Source organism: Primulina eburnea, chromosome 13 (genome assembly GCF_022965805.1).
Source record: "Primulina eburnea isolate SZY01 chromosome 13, ASM2296580v1, whole genome shotgun sequence".
Classification (NCBI taxonomy): domain Eukaryota; kingdom Viridiplantae; phylum Streptophyta; class Magnoliopsida; order Lamiales; family Gesneriaceae; genus Primulina; species Primulina eburnea.
In genome coordinates this window covers 6,283,162-6,295,670 of record NC_133113.1, presented here as the reverse complement: position 1 = coordinate 6,295,670, position 12,509 = coordinate 6,283,162, and the positions used below count along the sequence as shown (strand labels likewise).

General features: G+C 36.9%; 1 protein-coding gene across 1 annotated transcript; it reads right to left on the bottom strand.

The window, feature by feature from the left end:
- Nucleotides 1–249: 249 nt before the first annotated feature.
- Nucleotides 250–1,799, bottom strand: LOC140810239 (uncharacterized). The gene is made up of 2 exons (XM_073168112.1): nucleotides 830–1,799; nucleotides 250–731 (listed from the first exon to the last, which is right to left on the bottom strand). The coding sequence occupies exons 1-2, from the start codon at nucleotides 1,797–1,799 to the stop codon at nucleotides 250–252; spliced, it is 1,452 nt and encodes a 483-aa protein (XP_073024213.1).
- Nucleotides 1,800–12,509: the final 10,710 nt, after the last annotated feature.

Here is a 12,509-nt window from a genome sequence, read left to right as displayed (position 1 = left end):
GAGAGAGTTGATAGCGTGGTGATGCCGGGTATAGCAGAAGACTTTTTATGTTGATACTAGAGATGTTATGTTGTTCTTGTAACATGTATAACAAGTAAGGCTACTGGATCACGACATGTAATAGTTGTTGATTTATGTTTGTTTAAAATAAAAATGAAACGCTTTATGTTAACATTCGATTTAATGTTAGAAAGCGAAAAATTGACCCACATTTTATTAATGATCCATTTAATCCCAGAAAGAATTGAGTTAGAACCCGGGTCCCCACATTAAATCAGGTCTATTTTGTATTTCATCAAAAGGTAAGCACAACGCCTTTATTTCTGGCCAATTTGGATTCGAAGTTATTGTTAAGAAAATATCAGGTTTTCCATAACGTTGAACTAAAGTTATAGCATCCATGTATCTTTTACGCATATCTCTAGGTCCTCCAATAAATGACGTAGGTAAGATTATGCGTTTCCCAACATCGAGGCCCGTTTGGCAACCTTTTGTAATACTATCGAGTAAACCACGATATACCTCATTTCGTAAACGGTTTTGTATGTCTGTAGTCCTGAAAAAATCTAACCTCGATGTTTCAATTTTGATGTACATATCAACTACATATTGTTGAAGAAGCCTTCCAATATGCAATAGAAAAGATTTATCATTTTCTCTTATTTGTAGCTTATAACAGTAATACTCACGACATAATACCGTTGACCTTTGCGTATTGCGCTTGCTCAAATCTACACGAAGGGAAAACAACTTTATAACATAAGTAAAAGCACACTTTGAAGCATTGAATTTTAATTTTATGGTTAAAAAGCTTGCGGCCTAAAATTACCTTTATTTTCAGTTTGTATGCCATGTTCAGCATTTGTGAAACTTTGGATGTCGTAAATGGTTTGGCCTCTGCATGTCGGTTTAGGACGCATTTCTTTTTGCATTTGATTCAGACTTGCAATTTTACGATGCCAACCAGATTCCCCATTAGGAAATATGAGAGGATATTGCATAGGATCATAACAGGAAAAGTAGTGTTTGATTATCTGAGGGCGGTTATCTTTTGGATACACTTGTATATGTTGGCTTGTACATTGTTCATTTTCATTAGATTCTAGCCATATTCCAGCAACTTGAGACATTGTAGGCTTAGTAAGAGTGCGTTGGTCAATAGTAGGATCAGCTTGCAATGAAATTTTATATTCACTCAGATTTTTAATGCTATTAAGGCTCCGGAAGAAACTTGCGTATGGATTCGAAGCTAAAATATGAATCAATTTTTGTATAAGGCTTTCTTTAAACTTTGTGCTTACACACATGCGATTCGATATTTCATGTTCAGTGTCAAAGAAGTACAATTGCAAATTTTTGGGATTTTCATTATTTGATGGTATTAATTGATCCATAAAGTGATAAAGTTGGCCTTGTACACGGAATGTGTAAATGCCATCATTTCGTCTAGATAAAGATTTGTCACAATGGACTCCAAGTGATGTAAACGCAAACATATTATTGTAACTACGAACACAAATATTGAATTCTCTAGCATCTTCAGCACTACCACAATATAATTGTACTAAATCGGAAGGCATTTCTGTAAGCAAAAGATTTATTTCTCCCGAGGCACAACAGAATGCTGGTGGTTCTAAGAAAATACGCTTTGCATCACAAAATTCACAATTAGGCACATCAGGTAGCAGGTCTGGGCAGTTGACTATAGATTGCAACAAGTCTGCCTCAACACAATTTGTATCACCGCCGATAGATAGTTGTAATTGGTTTTTTTTATTTCGCCGACTATTTTTTTCCATTCTACGGTCTTCCAAACAAGCATATTTTCTTTTAGAATTTTTTTTCCCACATCGACCTCTAAGGAATTTTGTGTGTGTGAGTGTGACATTATTGCGAAATTGATTCACTAAAAATCTGGGAATTTTATATTGTAAATAGCACAAGCGTTTATGTAGTTTTAAAAAACAAAATAAAGCGCAATATGACACATAGGCAAGGCGAGTAAGCTCTGAAATGGTGCAAGCTAAACAGGAAACTGACGCAGCACAAACGTGTATAAATAAACCCTATGCAGTAAAAAAGTTTAACGAAGAGGCAAACCTATATCCTGAGCGTGTTGAAGAACCTATCATTTTCCCTGTAGGGAACTCCTCAATGAGGGTGGGCTGCACACCTTTAATTTGCTGCAACAGTGTCAATGCAATTCGACAGGGAAAGTTATATGAATAAAATACAAATTACAAGAAAATGCTCACGCGTACTCAAATTTTCAATCTCAGAACCAGTATATTTCAAAGCAATTCAGACATTCATTATTTCAGGTATTCTTAAGCACGTTAACACACAAATTCACGTATAACGACAGACAAAGACCGTACAACCATGGGGATTTAGTCAGCAGGCGACTTATTCCACATAGCGTGCCAATCCAATGCGTTGACAAAAGCAAATAAGCAAACGAAATCCAAAGAAACAGAGAAGCACAACAACGATAAGACTAACCATAGGCAAAACGAAGCTCCGAGGAAAAACACAACAACAACAAAATTGACCCAGCAACACTTTTGAATCCCAAACCAAAGAGGGTAGGTTTTTTATTTTATTTAATTTATGGGTTTGAATAGGTTTTTATATGTAGAGCATAGTATTCGTAGCCACCAAAGTATGAGTCCGTTTTTTTTTTCAAAGAAAGCTGTGAACCAATATTTATAGTTGTCAATATTCGCCTATGGGTCTGTTTTTTTACATGAAGAATTTCGTACTTTAGTTGCCGTTGTAAAATAACGAATGACTAAATATGAGATTATGTGCTGTAATAATAACTTAAATTTTTGTTAATCTTATCTACCGTAAAATGCCTCGTGGCCTCTTCTTTTTTTCCCTAGTCCAGAGAGTTCTTTAGTAGTCATGTCAAGGTTACATAAATTCCAGAGAAGAACAAGGCTAGAACATGCGGAAGGAAGTCTGAAAGAACAAACCAACTGAGGTTGAGACATAACATTCGAGGGTAAAAAATTTTTAAAAAAGGGGGGCATAGGAAAAGCTGCAGGAGCTTACCAATGGCAGAGGGAAGAAAGCCAAACAGTAGAGGTAAGAAAGAGCTGCGAGGAGCTGAAACAGAAAGAAAGCCGTCGATAACGACGAACTTACTCTAGAAAAGAGCAAAACAAAACAAGAGAAGAAGAACAAACCAAAGATTCCAAGATAAACTCACGGGGCTAAGGGGAGGAAAGCGAACAGAATAGACACTTACCAATCTGGACAAGGGGGAAAACAACGCATCAAAGGGAAGAGAGAGAGCAGCAGTTCACGGCGGGCGGTCGGGAGCAACACCGACCGGGGGGGAACAACACGAAGCGGAAGATGCAAGATCCGAAGGGAAGGAAAGGGAATGAGAATGACGAGGACAAGCAAGCGGAAGAGTTCAATTGTAGAAACCGGACACTCGAGGCATTGGCATCTAATATCCCTCTGGAGATGTCTATCGGTGCATATGTGGGGAGGTGCATGTTAGCCACGTGTAATGGGAGCAACCGGTTACTTGGAGGAAACTGGCCAAAAACGAAATATTCTCTCTTTTAGTATAGTAGATATAGCCGAGAGTTTATGTTTATCCTTTATTATTTTTATTATTATTATTTAATTATTTATTTATTTTTAAATAGAAAAAATCTCATGTTTATCCAAACTTAATATTATTATATTCGTGTATCTAATTATTGAACATAATTATCTTATATTGAACTTAATAATTTTTGTAATTAATTACTTAACATATATGTTGAGTTTAATTATAATATTTTATTATATTTTGGGTTTTGATTTTGGAGTGGGAATCTCATAGTGCTTGATGAATTTTTAAGTGTATTGTGATGTATTTTAATGTATTTCTAGACACTTTGGACAAATAAAATTTGTACCGAAAAATAATGTGATAAAATTTTAAAAATGAAAATAATAAAATTTATACTAATTAAAATGCATTTATGCACCTTTGTTTTTAGGGTGTCACAACAAACTAAATTTTTATAAATAAAAAAATTAATATTATTAAATTTTATAATAAAGTTTATAAAAATATAAATATTTTTAATAAAATTTATTAGACAATAGTAATATACTTAAAAATACTTTTTTAATAAATAAAATTTAAATTTATTTAATATAATTTTTATATTGCACTTTTTTATTTAAAACATGATTATTTTAAGAAAATATCTAAAATTTCGGTGAATTGTGTTATTGACCGAAATAATCGATTTTTTCGATTTGGTTTTTTAGGTTTCCGTAGTAAAGTTTGGTCGGTTTGTTTTGTTAGAAAGAAAGTTCGGTTAATTCGAATTTAGAAAATTCGGTTCGATTTTAACTGAACCTATTACTGTCTAACATAGGATGGAACCAGCCTCAGGTGCTTATGAATCTTGGCTCGACCCCTGACTATAAGTATATATAATTTTGATACGTCGGGAGCACATTTCATGGACATGCTGCATGTTTTTTGAGATCGGTTTATGTGACATTCTACAATATGATCATGTGACATCTCTCAATCATTTAATGCAGTACATTTCTCAAAGATCGATTGATGTGATATTTACAAGATGTTCATTGCACGCATGGAGCGATCGACGAAAGACACCCAACATATCATACCTCTATACATGTATGTGTGTGTGTGTGTGTTACATGGGCGTGGAACCAACACAGAATGATTAATTTTTGGGCAACACTACTCTTTCTAATCGATGCAGTCTTGGGACCAATAAGGAATTTTCCTTTTTTAGCACCAAATTTAGAAGAATATATAGTAGCAAAATGGGCCCATACAGTTATGATATGAAGCTTGTGTTGGTCTCTGCTGGCTGATTGGGCTTGTGGTCCTCTCTGCACTTGGATTTAGTTAATTCATTCTGGGAAGGTAGTTTTAATGATTTTGATTATTTTTTTAAATGATAGTGTTAGAATAAATTGTTCGACAGATACTAGTAAATAATCAGAATATCAGTATAAGATGTAAAACAGAGAATTCGTGTTTTATCATAATTAAATGTCGTGCCAGATGTTACCACATCTAAGACAACATGCAGCGGAAAATCAAAGTTTGTAACACAAATTTGCTTAACATAAATAAATGAACAAGATTAAATCTGCACAAGTATAAATACTTGTGTGGTGCCTTATGGCAAAAATGAATCACTAGAAAACCAACTCGTTTACACAAAAACTTATCACTAGTGATTATTACAAAAATCAATTTCCTCAACACTTTGAGAAAATAAAGCTTTCTAAAAACTACCAACAATATTAAAACGTAAATAAGAAAGCAAAACTTGATCCCGGAAAACTTGATCAATTAGATGTCATCTTCAGTCAACATCGTTACGGATGTTGTCTGTAGATGTTGGCAACATTCAGAGCAACAAGGTGATCACCACTCTTCAAACAGCACCGACTTCAAGAATTTTTCTTCTCTGGAAAATCTTCACTCCGTGTATGTATGATCGATATTCAAGCCGCCACTCATCAGTATCCTTGACCTCTTATTTATTGATGAATCCACTTATCTCTACAAGGAAACCTACAACAAAAAGAAAGTAAGAGTTTTATTAGGAATAAACTCCTTTTAAACACCAATATCATATCTTATCAATTCATTCTCAAAAGTAACATATCTTCGAATATATTTGAATGAAGATTATCTCATCAACTAAGAAAGGCAAAATCATATTAAATATTTACTTAGTCAAAGGAACAAGGAAAGCGTGTTGTTAAGGAAATAATTTATGTAAAGAAATATATCAATTAAATTCGAAAATAATATTTCCCTTCAATCTCCCTTTTTTTGCCTTTCTTGGACAAAATGAGATCAAACCCATTTATCCTGGATTAGCTCAAATTAATTCCCCCTGAGTTAGAAAAATTTTCTCTCCCTAAATAAAATAAGGTTAGCACGGGTGTTGTTAGAATTTTTGGCAACACTTGAGATAACACCTGCACCATTTCATTAACAGTTCACAACAGAGAGAAGTAAGCAGGTCTATCACACCAGAAAACAAATTTACTAAACAAGAACAAAAACAAAAACAGAAACACATTCAAACATCTCCCTCTCCATCATCATCCTTGGTCCCAGATGGACCAGCTGTTGTTTGATCATCATCTCCCCCTTTTTGTCCGGGAAATACTGCTACATCAAAAAAGAGCCGAAAGTTTCTGGCCACAGCTTCGTAGTAGGTAATGTCAGTGTTGGCTTGCTCAATCATTTTCATGGCATGAGCAATAGTAGCCTTGGCTTGCTCAACCTTTTACATAGCATGATCAATGTGGGCGTGAGCATCAAATACAGAAATCATGATGTAATCATTGGTCATCGGAGGAGTATGAGTGCCTCGCGGTCCAGTAGGTGTTGCCGAAGCATGACCGGGACCAGACCAAGGAAGATCAATCTTTCTATTTCCTTTGAAGAAGGCAGGGGCAATCTTGAAAGGTTCACCAAGGTCATATAGATGCTCAGTAAGATCCCTAACAAAGCCTTGTGAGATCAGAAGCCCATAAATCAGACTTGGGTATGGAAGCTTCGATGATTTAAGTCCACCAATAGCGTATTGCATTACTGTGTTGAACACAAGCTTCCCGAAATTGAAGACACCATTTGTTCCAATGGAGTATAGGACTGAAGCTTGGTGTAGAGTGACAACAGTGGTATTGGTAGAGGGTGTCCAATTGCGGACTGACAGCTTATGAAGCACTGAGTAAAATGAAGTTAACTTTGCTGCTGATAACTTCTGAGGATGGGTTGGAAAGTGAGAGACCAAGCCCCCAGTGATTGTGGAAGTGACAAGGTGTGTGTATGGGACAAGACCATCCTCATCCTCTGTAGGAGTCTGGTAATGCGAATTGATGATTGTAGGATTGAATTCAAAGATATTGTTGTGAACAAAAACTTTCCCATACTTTGCAGATCTTTCATCACCTACTCCAGGTGAGAGGTTTGAGTAGAATTCCAACACCGGCCAGCGAATAAATGGGGTGACTGCTGAGACTGTGGAGAGCAGGGAGCAGTGTTTCAGGATGGTAATCAAATTATACCTTTCAAAAGCATCAGTGTCGATGTTTTTTTCCTCGATGACGTCGCGATTTGCATGAAGACGCCACTGAGCAACTGCGTGTTCGGTGTATAATTTTGTAGCGAAAGTTGAGTCCAAAGCATAATCACTGAGGTCAGTGTTGTCCTCAGTGTGGGCAGCCTCCTCGGCAACATCCTGTGCAGCAGACTCATTTTCAGCAGAAACAACATCGTCTTCGGCACCTTTGTCAGGAAAACTGCTGGATTCAGTAGATCAGTAGAAGCATCCGTTTTTTGATTTTTCAGGTTGGCCATAAATTGGGCCAACATGATTTTTTCTTCAGTAGATGGTGAGGGCTGAGAAGGAGGAACATGGGTTGTGTCCTTATCATATTCAGTGGCTTCGCTGAAGGAAGAATTATTTTCCTTAGGCGGAGTGGCAGTCTTCTTGCGTGCCACAAACTCGTAGTTAACGTCACCAGATCATCGCCCGATGTTTCAGCAGGCTCAATCAGCGAGGGGCGAGTGGAGGGCTGACCCTTGTGACGAAATCTCTTCCCATGAGTAAGATTGGGGTTATACCCAGCTTGTTTCTTTGATCGGCAAACATGGGGGCGTGGAGGATCAAAGACCTGGATTATTGGCGTATTGTCCAGATCAATCGCATTCCCAGGTTCACCAGGAGCAATAACTTCCAGAGGCTCGGGCATGAGAGCAGCAGGAATAATCTGCATGAGAGCAGCAGGAATAATCTGCAGGTTCTGGGCAGAAGGTGTTGTAGCAGATGTTGCGGGAGGTGAGGAAACATCCTCTGTATGGCCCATTTCGCTTCGGATATCGTGTGGATCAAATCCCTTTCCTGCCATTTTCACGAGATAAATTTCAAGCGAAGATAAGAATTGATAATTTAGGGGAAAAGTTTTTCAGAGAGAAATTGCGAGAAGATGGTACGGAAATTCGAGAAATAATGAGGCAAATAATGACGAATTAGACGGAAAAAATTGTGATAAGAATGAATGATCAGTGCAACGGTAACAAAATCAAGTGAGTCCAAATGGTAAAAAAAAACGATTCACTTCACAGAAATTTCTCCCAACGGTAAAACAAAAATAATGGCAATGATTAAGGATTTAACACATTTTCAGACAGTACTGAGAGAACTTAAGATTAACAACATTTCAAAAATTTCAGAAATAACTCCTCATCGAATTTTAGCCCCACTAGACATCAAGGATCACATAGATTAGAAATTGTTGCAAAGTCTGGATTTTCACCGGATTTTACTTTGTTGAAATACTCATGTCCATTTTGCACAACAATATTCACGATGATATGTTAACGCATGACCTATGTATGCCTAATAACAGAATGTAACAAGATAAAGACATGAAACAAGTATGAGATATGTTTACAGATGAGGTGCCACAAATGTTGGCAACATCTTCGGCAACACGTCCAATTCCTAAAAATAGTTTTTTATTTTTCCTCACACTTAGGGACTTAAGCATTTTCAGATCATAGAAGAGGTAGCTCCAACACTAGAAGAACGGTCTTCTTTTGGACTCCTCTAGGTAGCCTTTTCTGATCCTTCTATTTTGATTTCTGTATTGAATTCAGAAGATGTGGCTCTCACACTAAAAGTACAGTCTTCATTGGACTCTTTTAGGTAGATTTTTCCTAACTTTTCTTCTAATACAGAGCATGTTTATAAGTATTGTCGATCTACTCAAATCACCTTTCACATGGGACAAACTCATGATATACATGATTATCCTTCACTACTTAGTGACTGAGCACAAAATTTTGCATGTCCAAGTGTGTTAAATAAAATGGAATAAGGAATTGTAAGTGTACCAGCAGATTAAGAAACATCACTCCAACACATCATATCACAGAATGTATGAAAATGCAGAATGTCTAAGTCCTAAAAATGCACATGCATGTTAGATGTTGTCCGAGATGTTGTAACATCTGAGACAACATCTATGAATGATTAGGCAGAACACATGATGAGAGATTTCTTAAGGTTGGTGAATCTCTCAAAATCTAATGCTTTGGTGAATATGTCGGCCAGTTGGTTATTTGTATCAACAAACTCCATTCGAATCAATCCTTTCTCTACTAGATCTCTAATAAGGTGGTGATGCATGTCAATGTGTTTAGTACGAGAGTGTTGTACCGGATTTTTTGAAATGTTTATTGCACTAGAATTGTTACAGTACACCACTAAGGGTTCACTCTTAAGACCATAATCTTCTATCATCTGATTCATCCACAAGAGTTGAGTGCACCCACTTCCTGCTACCACATATTCGGATTCAGCAGTCAAAAGTGAAACGCAGTTATGTTTTCTACTATGCCATGATATCAAGTTATTTCCAGGGTAAAAACAACCACCCGAAGTACTTTTTCTATCGTCCAAATCCCCAGCCCAATCAGCATTTGAGAACCCTACTAGATTTGAGTTGGTTTCGTGTGTATACCATAATCCTAAGTCAATGGTTCCGGCTATGTATCGTAAAATACGTTTTACGGCTTTTAAGTGAGAAATCTTAGGATTAGATTGATATCTAGCACACAAACAAACACTAAACATTAAGTCAGGACGACTGGCAGTCAAGTACAAAAGACTTCCTATGATGTTGCGGTAAAGGGTGTTGTCAGCATCTTCGGCCGCAACATCTTTGGATAATTTTTTATTTGAGCCCATAGGTGTTTTCATGTGCTTGGTGTTTTCATTTGCGAATTTCTTTACTAGATTCTTAGCATACTTATTTTGACACAAGAAGATCCCATCATGCATTTGTTTGATTTGCATACCAAGAAAAAAGTATAATTCACCAACCATGCTCATTTCAAATGTAGTAGGCATGCATTCAACAAAATCATTAGCATGCTTTTGGGATGAGGAGCCAAAAATGATATAATCAACATAGATTTGACAAATAAGGATCTCACCTTTGGATTTTTGAATAAAGAGCGTTTTATCTACCTCACCTCGTTTAAATCTAATGTCAAGTAGGTAGTCAGTCAATCTGCCATACCAAGCACGTGGTGCTTGCTTCAAACCATAGAGAGCCTTTTTCAGCTTGTACACATGATTCAGATTGTGTGGATCTTCAAATCTTTTAGGCTGTCTAACATGTACTTCCTCATTCAAGAAACCATTCAAAAAGGCACTTTTGACATCCATTTGAAACAATTTTATTTTCATGTAGCATGCAATAGCTAGCAAAAGTCGGATTGACTCAATGCGGGCAACAGAAGCAAAGGTCTCATCGAAATCAACCCCTTCAACCTGTGCGTAACCTTGAGCAACCAACCTTGCTTTGTTTCGAATGATATTTCCTGACTCATCAGTTTTATTTTTAAAAACCCACTTGGTTCCAATTATATTGCCAGGGTCAGGAGGAGGAACTAAATCCCAAACATCATTTCGAACAAACTCTTCAAGTTCATCATGCATAGCATTGATCAAAACTCATCTTTTAAAGCTTCGTCGACAATTTTAGGTTCAATTTGGAATACAAAGCATGAAAGTCTAACCTGTGAGTACATGGTACTCATGCACATTAGTCCAACCATTTTTCAGTAGTCAACTTTATCTTTCTTCCTGGTTTGGACATCCTCACGCATTCCTCTGATGATTTGAGATGATGGATGGTTCTTTTGGATTTTGCTTGGAATACACGATTCATCATCTACTGCCTCATCATCGCTGTGAGCATTTTCTTGTGATTCGGTGACTTCAGTGTCAAATGTTGCGCCAGATGTTGCAATACTTGGGGCAACATTTGTATTTTCTAGTGAGGTTTGAGTTTCCAGAAGATCTTCAACGTCATCCTCAGCAGTTTTCTTCTTGAGATCTGCACAATCATCAAAGACAACATTAATAGATTCCATAATTGTCCTCGTTCTTAGGTTAAACATATGATAGGCTCGACTATTGGTAGCATATCCTAAAAGTAGACTCTTATCACTCTTTGAATCAAATTTAGTAAGCTGATCCCTGTCATTTAAAGTGTAACAAACACATCCAAAAATATGAAAGTATTTGAGATTAGGCTTCTTTCCCATGATTATCTCATAAGATGTCATGGTTGAGCCGTTTCTCAAATATACTCTGTTTGAGATATGACAAGCTGTATTTAAGGCCTCTGCCCAAAAACGCTTTGAGATATTCTTTGAGGTCAGCATCACCCTTGCCATTTCTTGAAGCGTTTTGTTTTTGCGTTCGACAATTCCATTCTGTTGTGGAGTTTTTGGTGCCGAAAACTCGTGTGAGATACCTTTCCTGTCACAAAATGATGAGAAAGAAGAATTCTAAAATTCATTACCATGGTCAGTCCTGATTCTTCTTACCTTCAAACCATGAAAGTTTGTTATTCTCGTGACCAATTGTTTGAACACACTGAAGGTATCTGATTTCTCCCTAATAAAACTAACCCATGAAAACCGTGAGAAATCATCAACACATACGAAAGAGTTTTTTTTACCTCCAAAGCTTTCGACTTCCATAGGACCCATAAGATCCATGTGAAGTAACTCCAGACAGCGTGTTGTCCCAGATGTTGCCAACATCGGGTGTGACACACGAGTATGTTTTCCTTTTTGACACTCACCGCACACATAAGGAATTCCAGATGAGAGGTTATGCATACCTCTCACTGCCTCTTATTTACTCAAATTCTTAAAGGTTTTGAAGTTTACATGACCGAGTTTCCGATGCCAAAGGTCGAGTTCAGTGATTTGTGCCTTTTGCACAACAGTTCTTTACCAATCTGGCAGCAATTGTCCGATGACCTTGTACCTGTCATGATGCATATGTTAGATTCATCAAAAACTTCACACACATTTTTGTCGAACTTAACAAGCAAATTATCATCACACAATTGGCTTATGCTTATAAGATTTGAATTTAATCCTTCAACATAAAGCACATTGTGGAGCTTTGGCAGGCCTTCAACATTCAAAGTACCCTTTCCAACAATTTTTCCTTTAGCTCCCCATCCATATGTTACTATGCCACAATTTTGTTCAACATAATCGATGAGATGTTCTCTTGAACCTGTCATATGGCGAGAGCTTCCACTATCAAAGTACCAATGACCTGCAGTGTTAGTTTTTAGCGAAGTGTAAACAACTTTATAGTGAGTTTTTACCTTTGGTACCCAAATTTATCTTACTGTAGCTCGATGGTGGGAGGTGTTGCGGGAAATGTTCGACAACATTTGGGGCAACATCCGACTCGATTTTTGATTCATGCGATCATCCCTGAGTTTAAAACAATATGGCCTGATATGTCCAGGCTTAAAATAGTAATGACATACATAGCTTCGTTTTCTCTTCTTACTAACAGGTGCAGTGGGTTGTATTTTTGGTGGAAAGATTTTGGTTGAAGGTGTAGATTGTGGCGGTGTGAATGTTTCAGTTTTTCCTTTCA